This window comes from Aethina tumida, chromosome 3, assembly GCF_024364675.1.
Source record: "Aethina tumida isolate Nest 87 chromosome 3, icAetTumi1.1, whole genome shotgun sequence".
Lineage (NCBI taxonomy): Eukaryota > Metazoa > Arthropoda > Insecta > Coleoptera > Nitidulidae > Aethina > Aethina tumida.
The window spans coordinates 34501726-34515244 of NC_065437.1; the positions used below are offsets into that span (position 1 = coordinate 34501726).

At 29.6% G+C, this 13519-nt stretch overlaps 3 protein-coding genes and 1 long non-coding RNA gene across 4 annotated transcripts; all 4 read left to right on the forward strand.

Moving 5' to 3' along the window:
- Positions 1-524: 524 nt before the first annotated feature.
- Positions 525-5530, forward strand: LOC109595360 (hexokinase type 2-like). Its single transcript, XM_020010701.2, has 6 exons — positions 525-827; positions 2398-2560; positions 4131-4486; positions 4541-4833; positions 4892-5324; positions 5385-5530. The coding sequence occupies exons 1-6, from the start codon at positions 816-818 to the stop codon at positions 5481-5483; spliced, it is 1356 nt and encodes a 451-aa protein (XP_019866260.1). The 5' UTR covers positions 525-815; the 3' UTR covers positions 5484-5530.
- An 84-nt stretch (positions 5531-5614) lies between these two features.
- On the forward strand, positions 5615-7845 carry LOC109595372 (hexokinase type 2). The gene is made up of 8 exons (XM_020010720.2): positions 5615-5815; positions 5871-5918; positions 5970-6132; positions 6190-6545; positions 6595-6887; positions 6936-7368; positions 7425-7519; positions 7640-7845. The coding sequence occupies exons 1-7, from the start codon at positions 5741-5743 to the stop codon at positions 7512-7514; spliced, it is 1458 nt and encodes a 485-aa protein (XP_019866279.2). The 5' UTR covers positions 5615-5740; the 3' UTR covers positions 7515-7519; positions 7640-7845.
- A 290-nt stretch (positions 7846-8135) lies between these two features.
- On the forward strand, positions 8136-10622 carry LOC109595364 (hexokinase type 2-like). The gene is made up of 8 exons (XM_020010706.2): positions 8136-8294; positions 8352-8399; positions 8456-8618; positions 8666-9021; positions 9073-9172; positions 9219-9411; positions 9463-9895; positions 9950-10622. The coding sequence occupies exons 1-8, from the start codon at positions 8217-8219 to the stop codon at positions 10073-10075; spliced, it is 1497 nt and encodes a 498-aa protein (XP_019866265.1). The 5' UTR covers positions 8136-8216; the 3' UTR covers positions 10076-10622.
- Positions 10623-11845: 1223 nt separating this feature from the next.
- On the forward strand, positions 11846-12931 carry LOC126264963 (uncharacterized). The gene is made up of 3 exons (XR_007547528.1): positions 11846-11889; positions 12517-12552; positions 12618-12931. It is a non-coding gene; the product is annotated as an uncharacterized LOC126264963 (long non-coding RNA).
- The last annotated feature ends 588 nt before the right edge of the window (positions 12932-13519 follow it).

Below are 13519 nucleotides of genomic sequence, written 5' to 3' on the forward strand. Positions count from 1 at the left end.
ACCATTTCGAAATTAGTAAAATTACATCTTAATAGAAGTTGTAAGTACCTTTTAATAAAGTGTAATTTAAAATACTTGAATCATTATTAGGTGTGTAATTAAATATCCTTATTTTGTATACTAATTTAAACTGGTTATATATAATTACAATCATATATACTTTGTAATCGTTTTTTAAAACTTTCAAATACAGTTTCCACTGTTTTACAAACATATTATTATGCCCTTAATAAATTACAATTATTTAATCCCCACTTTTATTATTATCCAATTATTTTTACCCTTCCGAATTTCAAAATACTAGTGCTACAAATAAAAAAAATTAAACCCACATTTAATTTAAAATAGTTTGCGAAATAGTTTTATTATTCGAACTGAATGAACGACGTAAGATTCCATTGTATTTATAAATATCGCCCAATAGATTCGCATGAAGTTAATTTCATTTTTCGCCTGACCCGTGTACAATGTGTTGTTACTGCTGAAAGATATATATTTTTTTTAGAAGGTCCCATGCACCAACATTTTAAACTTAGATGACGGTAGACGCGTTTAATTTTAGAATTGCGTCGCTTAATTTTGCTGTTAAAATCGACAGTGGAATTAGTATTATCTGATATACCGTCTATAAGTAAAGTTTACGCCTTGGTTAATCGTTATGTTCGTTTAGAGGTGAATGAAGCAAGACCTTTATGAACTTTCAATACTGATATAAGTTCAAAAAATACATAATCTTGTATACAGTGAATTGTATATACATTTTAAAAAGCACGTGTCTACTTCTACAAATACACTTGTTTTCCAACTAACAAATCATGGCAGATGCGGTAAGTAATTTTATGAATTTTTTTTTCAATATGTTTCTTGATCATTTCTTTTTGATGTTTGTTTGTTTTGGGTTTATTTTAGAATATAATTCGTTTGACTTTTTGACCGACTGACTTTCTCAAAGTCATCGGTTCTTTCTGTAACCAATAGAGTTACATCATTAGTTACCTTAGCTTTTGTTGTTTTTATTACATTATGTTTAATAAAATTTCTTCGATTTTATATTTTGTTTGAATATACAATATTGTACATTAAAAATTAATACTATGATAATAAATTAATTAAAAACTATTTAATATTTATATTTTCATTACTAATTTGTATTAGGAATTTTAAAAATATTTACAATCAAAATTTATGTAATATTACAAATTCAATTAGTTAATTATGATTACTGATTAAATGAAACTTATACATCGCGAAATGATTATCTCTATTATCGTGTTCACATCTAATAAACGTATTGATGAGATCATTGTTTATTGAATTGATTTTTGTAAAAATAGTTCTAATTGTTTCACTATAACAATTATAAATTCCTATATCAAACAGTTTTGTACTCAAAACTTTCAGTTATTAGTAAATACATATAGTTTATATATAAAATTTAATATAAACAAAGTAGATTTACCAGGGAATATTTTGTTGGTATTAGTACGACCTTCCGAAAATTCAAATTTAATTGCGACATTTTCCTAAGAATGATTAAATCAGGGATCAGATGTCTAAAATATATGACTGATTGGTTGTCTGGTATTGCATACTTATATATAGTTATATATAATAAACATATAATTAGAAAGTTTGACTGTATATTTGAATGTTGAGAAACAAAAAAATCTATTATCAGGTGTCATAAACTTTATAAGGATATAATATTGTTAAACAACACAATAAAGTTTATTTCTTTACATGTTTTGTATTATCGTTTTTATACTTTTCAATTATGTTCTTTAGAAAATTAATTTACTTATTTCATCTGTTTTCAATACTTTTTAATAGTAACTGGAAAAGCGATGAAAATGCAAACAACACAAAAATTATCTTGAATTCACATTATTTCAATTTATAATATATGTTTATTGAGTATTACAATATCGTAGAATATTTTTTAATTAGAATTCATTAATACTATTTATTTATATTACTTAAATTTTAGATAAATAAATATATAAATAAAATCTCATTTATACTCCATATAAAAATTTTTACTTGTGAATGTAACGGAATTAGGTCATTAATAATTATTTTTAGTTTGTTTGGCACAGTTAAAGATTTTATAGTTATTTTACTCAATTTATCATTGCTTAAATCATTTCATAATTTTAAAATTTTATAAATTTTTGTTTTCTCAACAAAATTCAAGTTGAAATTTTCCAGCAATCAATTAAGATTGAGTTTCATTTATCAGTGAAATGTATTTTTTGCAAACAAATTATACGATTCGGAAATGTTTTTAATAAATTGATATCAAACAAAGTTTTCTATTTCATAATTAGAATTATTATTAATATTTTATTTATTTATGTATTTATTTTGTTTACGATAAAATTTATTGAAATGTTACAGATTAGGAAGCGCATGCAACCCTTTGTTTTAGATAATGACAAACTTAAGAAGTATATGGAAATTTTATTAGACAATTTAAATAGAGGATTAAAGAAGGAAACTAATCCTACGTCTATTGTAAAATGTTTCCCTACATATGTACAAGATTTGCCTAACGGAAAAGGTAAGTTAGCATTATATTTGACATAATTTGAAAAACAGTATGTATTTGATTTAATAATTATCTATCTAGATATTCCAAATACTCGTTAAGATTATCTTTATAGTACAATTAGACATGCCATAAAAAAGTAAAAAAAGTAAAAACGCTGATATTTATTAATATAAATTTTCCACAAATTCTTGTAAACATGGATATAAAATTTTCTCTTATCATAAACATATTAATTAACGTTTTATTCCAATATTATATAACGGTATTCTTACTTTGATTAATTTACTCGACATAATTTGCGTACTCGATAATTAGTAAAAAAATAATGCTTATTATGACTAGTTGATAAACTTTTGTATCAATGTAAATAAACTAATAAAATTAAATGAATTTTGATAATTCTCTGATCAATTGATGTTGATAACTTATTTAGAGTATTTTAAGAGTTCATATCTTGTTAGAAATTTAAACCTCTCAAGTTGGAAACACTTTTATTTGTAATTATTAATTGAATAATACTTACAATGAAAAAGTTTCAAATGTGAACAATAAGAAAATAATTGCTTGTTTTTAATATCATACTATTATATTATTCTGTAAAAATATATTGCCTACTTTTATAAATTGTCGCTATTAAAAATTGCGTGTATGTATGACGTATGTGTTTTCATCTATTACAGGGTTTCTTTACCCCTTACGTTACGCCAATTAATTAATTAAACGGATACATAACTCGATTTATTTCGTTTATTTCTGAAGGAACATTAAAACATTAAAACATTTGAAGATGAACCTAGCTTCATAGAGAGGCATGTTTATTTGAAATTTTTTCTATTCTCAGTGAAAAGGATCTTCTATGCAAGGTTCCCCATGCAGTGTGGTCACTGTGCAGAATAAAATGAGTTTTAGAAGGTTTGTTTGAGATCTAACAGTATGAAACTTGTTTCCCTTCTGCATACATTTTTAGTCATATTGTGCAGCTCTTTGATGAACTGGAATACACGATACATTTATGGTTAAAAATGCAAACAATAATGTTGGTTTGAGTATTAAGCAACTTGAACCAATGGTAGAAATTACTACAATTACTCAAAGTCTTCAAGCTGATTATAAAAAAATGTCTTTCATTGATATTTGAGTGGTGAGACATGAAGTATATTTTCAAGTAAAGAGGTGAAATTCTTTTTGCCTTTTGTAAACACTTAGTGATAATGGATTCAGGAATTGAATAAAGAGTGAATTGGAATTAACATTAAAATTTCTTCGGTAATTAACTCAATTTGCGACAAATAACAAGTCTGCCTTTCACATCAATAAAAATAAATTTTGAATCTATTGTAAGTTATTTAAAAGGGGTCTTTGACTTGAAATGTATTCAAATTTTAAACATTTTGTTAAGTGTATATAATATTTTAAGACATTATATCATGCGTTATTAATATTTTTATCAAATTAATCCATACGTATACGTTAATTTTTGTAAACGACGTTTTTGCTTTAAAGTAGATTACATTGGACCTAAATCAAATGTCACATTAATCCACCATTGAATTTGACAAGAAAATTACTATTATTTTAGAAACGGGTACGTTCCTCGCCTTGGATTTGGGTGGCACCAACTTTCGAGTCCTTTGCATCGAACTCGATGGCGAGCACTGCGAGATGAACTCGAAAATTTTTGCCGTCCCTCAACACATAATGTTGGGCACTGGAGAACAATTATTCGATCACATTGCCGAATGTATGCACACCTTCATCATAGAAATGGGAATTGAAAAAGAAGTCTTGCCACTTGGGTTCACCTTTAGTTTTCCACTTAAACAACGAGGTCTTACCGTTGGTTATTTGGAAAGATGGACCAAGGGTTTCAAATGTTCTGGATCAGTTGGAGAGGATGTGGTGAAACTTTTGTCTGAAGCTATCGATCGACGAGGTGTAAGTATCAAGGTTAGATTTAAGGTACCTTTTCTCACAATCGTATTTTTCTAGGATTTGAAAATTGATGTATGTGCTATATTGAACGATACTACAGGAACATTGATGTCATGTGCATGGAGGAACCATGGAACTGCCATTGGTTTGATCATTGGCACTGGCAGTAATGCTTGTTATATCGAAAAGCAAAGTAACGTTGAACTATTTGATGAACCCGACATGGGTTCAGGTGAGGTGTTAATCAACACCGAGTGGGGTGCATTTGGAGACGATGGTGCGATAGATTTCCTTAGAACTGATTGTGATGTTGAAATCGATAAGAATTCCATAAACGTGGGTCACCAAGTGTAAGTTACAAAGTTATTCAAAAAATTTAAATGTTTTACCTTCAAATACTACTTTTAGCCATGAAAAAATGATCTCTGGTATGTACATGGGAGAATTGGTTAGGCTGGCTCTGGTGGGCTTAATAAAGGACGGGCTGATATTCTCCGGCAAAGGATCTGATCTTATCTTCCAAAGAGAGAGATTTTATACCAAATACGTGTCCGAAATCGAATCTGATCCCCCAGGTTCCTACGAGAACGTTGCCCAAGTATGCGAAGAGATGGGTCTGTCGCATGCTACTGTAGAGGACTATAAAAATTTAAGATACGTTTGCGAATGTGTCTCAACAAGAGCCGCCCACCTGTGTTCTGCAGGGTTAGTCACTTTGCTCCATAAGATGGGCAAACCGAACGTTACTGTTGGTATTGACGGATCTGTCTATCGTTTCCATCCAACTGTACACAATAATATGGTTGCGAAAATGACGGAATTGTGTGATCCAAAAATAAAAGTAAATTGGTGTTTAATAATTACTATTTTATTATTTATATTTACGAATTTTATTTTGTAGTTCCAGTTGATGTTGTCCGAGGATGGTAGTGGTAGAGGAGCAGCATTGGTTGCAGCTGTTGCTGTTAGGAAGAAGAAAGAACATCTTAGTTTAATTTAAAATAATTTGTACTTTTTAATTTATAAATTAGATTTTTACTTAATGGATTTTGTTTTGCTTTATGATTTTTTTCTAATCCCTCTACCACATACAAAAAGTCAGTGTCAAAAAAGTATTTTTAAAATTATGGTTTATAAAAATTAACATTTATCAATATAATAAAAATGTAGCATCCTGTATAAATACATATGATTATCTTCAATTTGTAATGTCAGATTTGTCATAGAAAATTCCAGTGATTATAAAAAGAATCTGAAATGATAGAAAGAAGAACTATTAAAAAGTCTGATCAAGACACAATAGAAAAACCATCTTCAACTAAGAAATCATCCGTAGATATTTTCATTTTCCGCTTCATAGATATTATTTTTTATTTTCTCTTTGTAGTGTAAAAGTCGGTTTTGTAGTCGTGAACCCCCAGAACCATTACCTGAAGTAAGTCGAATAGTTAAAACCATTGACACTTTACTTCATTCGATGTCATAGGTTAAAGAACGCATGCAACCTTTCATCATGGATAATGATAAACTTCAGAAGTATATGGAAATATTATTAGAAAACATAAATAAGGGATTGAAAAAGGCTACCAACCCTTCAGCCATTGTAAAGTGTTTCCCTACTTATGTTCAAGATCTTCCGGACGGAACCGGTTAATTTGATTTGAGATTAAGTGCCATCTTTAAAATTAAGGTAATAATCGTTTTAGAGACTGGAAAGTTTCTTGCTTTGGATTTGGGTGGTACAAATTTTCGAGTACTTTGTATTGAACTAGATGGTGACACCTGCGAAATGGCTTCAGAGATTTTCGAGATACCGCAAGCGATAATGGTGGGAACCGGTTCACAACTGTTCGATCATATTGCGGAGTGCATGCACAAATTTCTAACAGAGTTGGGCATGGAGGAAGAAGTTTTACCTCTGGGTTTCACTTTTAGTTTTCCTCTTCAGCAACAAGGTTTGACTGTTGGATATCTGGAAAGATGGACCAAAGGTTTTAACTGTTCTGGAACCGTTGGTCAAAACGTAGTCGGTATGATGGATGATGCAATTGAACGACGAGGGGTAATTTAAAAATAAAAAACATGTATATTTTTAATCATTTAATATTTAGGATCTGAAAATTAAAATGTGTGCTATTTTAAATGACACTACAGGGACACTGATGTCATGTGCGTGGAAACATGAAGGAACTGCCATTGGTTTGATTATAGGTACCGGAAGTAATGCTTGTTATATAGAGCAACAAGCTAACGCTGAATTGTTTGACGAACCTGACATGGGTTCCGGTAATGTAATAATAAATACTGAATGGGGTGCTTTTGGAGATGATGGTGCTATAAACTTTATCAGAACTGATTATGATCTTGAGGTGGACAAGAATTCAATTAATGCACAACGTCAAGTGTAAGTTATTTGTGTTTCCTAAATTACTTTCAAAAACAAACGTCTTAGACATGAAAAGATGATCTCTGGAATGTACATGGGAGAATTAGTGAGATTGGTCCTCGTGGGTCTTATACAAGATGGAATAATGTTCTCTGGCAAAGGATCAGATCTTATTAATCAGAGGGAAAAATTCTTAACGAAATACGTAACAAAAGTTGAATCAGATCCACCTGGAAGTTACCAAAATGCAGCAGAAGTTTGTCAGAAAATGGAATTAACTCATGCCTCAGAAATTGACTACATAAATTTGAGATACGTCTGCGAATGTATTTCAACAAGAGCCGCCTATTTATGTGCTGCCGGTATGGTAACATTGTTGCATAAGATGGGTAAGCCGAACGTTACAATAGGCATTGATGGATCTTTATATCGTTTCCATCCTACTGTTCACAATAACATGGTAGACAAAATGACGGAATTATGTGATCCGAAGATAAAAGTAAGTAAAAGGAATATTGGTAGGAGTTCTTTCTACTATTTATTTTCATTTTGAAGTTTAAACTGATGTTGTCCGAAGATGGTAGTGGAATAGGAGCAGCATTGGTTGCAGCTGTTGCAGTAAGAAAACAAGGAGAGGAAGAATAAAATTAGTTATGTACTATTTTAAATGGTCTAGTAAATTCTTTATTAAAATTATTTTTATCCAGTAGTTGAACATGAGAAAAATTTGTTTGAAAATTAAATTTGATTATTATTATTATATATTTCAGGAAAAACTATTCAGATTTTCTTCATTATTGGAGGTGTTCTACCTGCTCCCAAAGTGCTTGCTGAATACTTATAGAAATATAAAAAAATATATTAAGAACTAATTTTCTATTATAATGAATTGAAGATTACTTTATTTAAAATTTTTAAATAACCGTGTAAAACATGTTTCCACAATCAAAATAGTAAATCATAATTTTCTTAATAATTTTAGATGCAACTTTTAGTACCATACAAAGAAATATTTTTATTAGATAAGCCAATGATTGAGTATTGAAATAAATATTCAGAATATTATCTTACAATTTGATAACATATGTATTTAATAAAATGCTATAAAATCTACTGTGTAATAGATGTATAATGCTTTTAAGAAATCGTACGTAATTTTAAAATTTTAAACAGGCTAGAAGAGTCTAATATGTGATTTAATTTGTACTTATTACTTAGGAACCATACTATATATTTTAGTATTCTATACCTTCAATAATAAATTTAATGAAGAATGATTAATTAATGTCACTTATGTCATACGTGACACAAATTTTGTGCCGATAAATTCCAGTGTATTGATCAAAAATGGTCGAGCGAAGAGTAATTTTAAAGACCGATCCTGATACCTTACTGAAACCATCTTCTGTAGCTAAGAAAACAGGTGTAAGTAAAGTGATAAGTCTTATGAGTTTTGAAAATTTTAAAATTGATTTCATTTAGTGTAAGAGCCAAGTATGCAATCCCCCGCCCCCTCAGCCTTCCCCCATTGTAAGTTTTTAATAAATTGTTCAAGTAGTCCATCAAAACGCTACGATATGTTTTAGTTCGAAGAAAAAATGAAAGATTATATTTTGGATAATGACAAGTTAAAAAAATGCATGGAATTACTTTTGGATAATATCAATAAAGGTTTAAAAAAAGACACTCATCCATCAGCTATCGTGAAATGCTTTCCATCATATGTTCAAGATCTCCCAGATGGAACAGGTAACAATTACTACCCTTTAGAGAATCCATTTGATAATTTGTTGTAGAAAACGGCAAGTTTTTGGCTCTGGACTTGGGTGGCACCAATTTTCGAGTGTTATGCATAGTTCTGGACAATGACAAATGCGAAATGTCTTCTAAGATCTTCGCGGTACCACAAAATATTATGCTGGGTACTGGGGAAGAATTGTTCGACCACATAGCCGCTTGCTTGGCAGAATTTTGCACTGAAGAAGGCATTTTGGAAGAAATTCTGCCTTTGGGATTCACCTTCAGTTTTCCTTTGACACAAAAAGGTTTAAATGTTGGTATACTGGAAATGTGGACCAAAGGTTTCAAAGTTTCTGGCGTAGTAGGGGCGGATGTAGTTCACTTGTTAGAAGAGGCGATCCAAAGGAGAGGAGTATGAACCATAACTTATTATTTATAATATTTTTGATTGTAACCGTTTCAGGATGTAAAAATTGATGTTTGTGCAGTGTTAAATGATACAACGGGAACGTTAATGTCCTGTGCTTGGAAGAACCACGATACAGTTATTGGCCTAATTTTGGGTGAGTTACTTAATGCAATTGAATTTTTTTAATCTTTTGTATTTAGGTACTGGCACCAACGCCTGTTATTTGGAGAAACAAGAAAACAGTGAGCTATTTGATGCAGAAGACATGGGTTCAGGCCAAGTCATCATCAACACTGAATGGGGCGCATTCGGTGATGATGGGTGTTTAGATTTTATTAGAACTGAAGAAGATAACACTGTTGACAAGGACAGTATCAATCCAGGCATTCACATGTAAATAAACACAAAAAAAAACCATAAATTCTTAAATAACATGCATTTCAGCCATGAAAAAATGATATCAGGAATGTATATGGGTGATATAGTAAGACTGCTTCTGATTAAGTTCATTAAAGAAAATTTGATGTTCGGTGGACAACTCTCTAGTAAATTGGAAGAACAGGGCAGTTTCCCAACAAAATACGTGTCCAAAGTTGAATCTGACGCACCCGGCAACTTTGTACAAGCAAAAGAAGTTTGCGACAAATTGGAACTTGCTGCAGCATCTGATGAAGATTTTATACATTTGAGATACATTTGCGAATGCGTTTCGAGGCGAGCTGCATTTCTATGTTCAGCAGGTTTGGTAACGCTCCTACATAAAATAAACAGGCCGAAGGTTACAATTGGTATTGACGGAACGTTATACCGTTTGCATCCAACCATTCACGACCTAATGGTGGAGAAAATGCAAGAGCTTTGCGACCCCAATATTCAGGTGATTTTTGATGGTGATTGTTAAAAACTAATCTGATTAGTTTCGGGTGTTCAGTTTCAGTTGATGTTGTCCGAGGATGGTAGTGGAAGGGGTGCTGCGATAATTGCAGCTGTTTTGGCAAGGACTAAGGAAGCACCGGCAGAGGGCGAGGCCGAAGCCGAACCCGAAGCTGAGGGTTAAATAGATTTGCAACGTAATAAAGGCATATTTTTTATTAATGTAATTACTCAAATTTAACATCTACAATATATTTCGCTCTAAATAAATGGTTTTTATTAATTTGACGTTACATGATTATTTATTATGATTTGAAGTTTCTACTTTATTGTCATTTGTGACGTTAAATTTAATGTTTTATGTTTTGAAATATCTTTATAAAATGATTAATCGGCTGTTAAATATTTGGAAAAATAGTAGCGACTATTTTCATCTGCAGAAGTATGCAAGACAACGTAAACGATGCGAAATTGAGTTGGAGATATTGAAGAAGATGAAATTTGATGTAACTACTGAAATAGAAAAGCAGGAGGACAACGTAAAAAAAATGTTGGAGTCTCTTAATGAAAAAATGGAATTGAGGCACAACAATGTGAAAAAATTGAACAAATAATGGCCGTTAGGAAAGAGTTTAGGTACTATTACATATTTTGAAAAATATATATACAATATACATTATTGAAATTGTAAATAATATATTTAATATATTAATAAATTATTGAAATTACAATTGTATTTAATATAAAAAGTATTTAATAACATAGAACCGGGTGGTATAAGATTGTGTGGGCGGTGGAAGAGCCCACTCCCCATAATAGAACGGAGAGAGGTTCGTGGCTACCCTCGGATATATTTTGTTTGCTATCGAAATCGGTTTACATACCTTGGAAAAAATTGAATTCGATGAAAAACAGAAACAGAAACCCTATTGTCCTCCAGGATAGAATTCTGGCACTGCGACAGAATCGAAAGTCCTCCAACCGCAAGGTAATTAATATATTTAAGATATTTGTTGAAAAGTTTAATCTGTTTATATATTTTAGTTCCCGTTGTCTTCCAGGATAGAATTCTGGCATTGCGACAGAATCGAAAGTCTAATATAAAATTTATATTGGTTTTTGATCCCTTTTTCGAAAAAATAAGTGTGTTAATGTAAAGAATTCTAACGTTGGGTGATTCTTTTTGCATTACACTGCTAGTTCGAATATTTGTTAAGAAATGTCAGTGGTGTCGTGATCTTTAGAATAACAACCATGTATCCCATTTCTGTTTATTATTTCAAAAATGAAGAACACTGTTGGTCAGGTCTGTTTTGGAAACACTATGAAGGAGGCTCACAGGTGAATTGATAATGTCGACGATTTCATTTGCAACTAACAATTTGTGCAACGAAATTAGGTTGATAGGATGCAAGCTAAGTCTAGTCTCCAAATAAAATCTACACTATTGGCGGAAATATTTCATTACCAAAGTCGACTAAAATTCCTAATTAGCTCTAATCGAAAGCACAAAGAATTACATGTGATTAGTAGTTCCCTATATAAATTTGAAAGAAAACGAATAGAAAAATAAACCTGAAAATGAACACAAGACAAAAAAGAATATAAAATGCAAAAGAATAATAACAAAATGAAAATTTGGGTATGTTTAGGATGCAGTGAAGTATATAAAGAGTCAATAGTAGAAATAGAATTAAAGAATGAAAACTGCTGTAACTCTGGATTGGTAAAAGCCAAAGCAATAAAATTTGTGTTATCTACAAAAAACATCTTATATAAATAATATAAATAAAATAAACAAATAAACATCTCATACTTTTGCAATTTATATTTATAAAACTCTACCCTTTAAAAATTGTATTGAAAATTTATCTTTATTCAAATAATTGTGTTTTATAATAGATAAAAACTTAATATATATTTTATCAAAAAATTGAGTACACTGCTCTAGTGTATTACGTTCAGTGAAAGTACTAGCATAAAATGGGTTCGTCTTCGGTAAGTATATATTTTTATTTTCAATCATTGTAGCGAGTAAAAATTAAACTATTACTTTAAAATACATAAACAAGTATTTAATTATAAATAATTATTGTAATTAATGTAATTTTGAATCAGAGTATTAAATATCAAATTTTCATGTATATGTATTCATATTCTTAGGTATAACATATATTAACTAATTTTTATTATAATTATTTTTTAATTGATTTTTGAAAGTTTTAATCAAGTCAATTTCGTTTCATTGTTGAGACAAATTATATAAGATAAGATCAGTTTCGGTAACATCGCTTCTTTCATAGGTAGATGGAATGCTTTCTTTAGACATTACTCTCTGTGAATAACAGTCACTGAATTCAACGTTCTTATATTTAAATTGCTTCTTGGACACATGATCGAAATTTAAACACAACATGCAAACTTAATATGTAGATTATTAGTGTAAATTTAAATTGAATTATTTCCATTGTGTAAAAAGATATATTTGCTATCATCATTTATCTTTATCTTTAATTTCAAAAATAAATTGCATATTATACAAAGGATTAAAAATAGTGGTGTCACTTCAAAAAAGTTTATCTACTATTTTTTATATATTGTTATTAAAATACGAAATATTTTTAGAGCAAAGAGCCAAAAGGAATTCAGCATTACACAGAGGTAACTATGATACTTTTTCCATTTTGTTTATTTGAAAACATAATAAAAACAATTTTAATCCGCAGAAGTATACAAAACAAGGACAACAAATTACATCGGATCTTAAGAAGAAGATAGAAACTGATATAAATACTGAATTAGAAGTCCGTGGAAAGAATATGAAGAAATCATTCAGGTCTCTAGCAAAGAGAATGAAAATAAGGAATAGCTTTCTGAAAAAATTTACGAATTAACATGTACTTACATCACTATTACCCATTTTGAATATAATATACAATGTATATTATTAAAATATATTATACATATATTATTTACCTAAACTTTATTGTTATGTAATATTATTTATCATTATTCAAATACATTACATTTTGAGATAAGACTTTGAATAGACCTTTTATCAAAAATAAATTATTAACAATTATGCTATTCTTCCGTATTCCGTACAGCGATAGTAATAATATAAAATGAGTTCGTGTTCGGTAAGTATATATTTTTATTTTCAATAATTATAGACATAATACAAATTAGTTTACTCTAAATTACAACATAAAACAAATACATATTGGTTTATAGATATTTTTGTTATTTTGTAATCTGAAATATATAACAGTTCATATTAATTTTAATTATTTTTTAAATATACTTTTGCAAATTTTAATAACATTGTGACTTATTGTTACAATTTCATTGGTAAAGCAAATTATATTAAATAAAAACCTAACAAGTTTCAAAATTATTTAAAGTTATTTTTAAATCTGTTAAGAAAACCACATAGCCGGACAAACATATACAATGGAGAAATTTGACTCAGTTTCAACATTTCTTTCCTTGGTAGATGGAACGACTTTATTCACTTTGTGGTGTGTATCTGATAGAGATTCAGATAACGAAAGACAGATCACAAAATTTAAAATTTTGTAAGATATTTCATGAAAAGATTTATAGATATTACTTTAAATGCATGTAT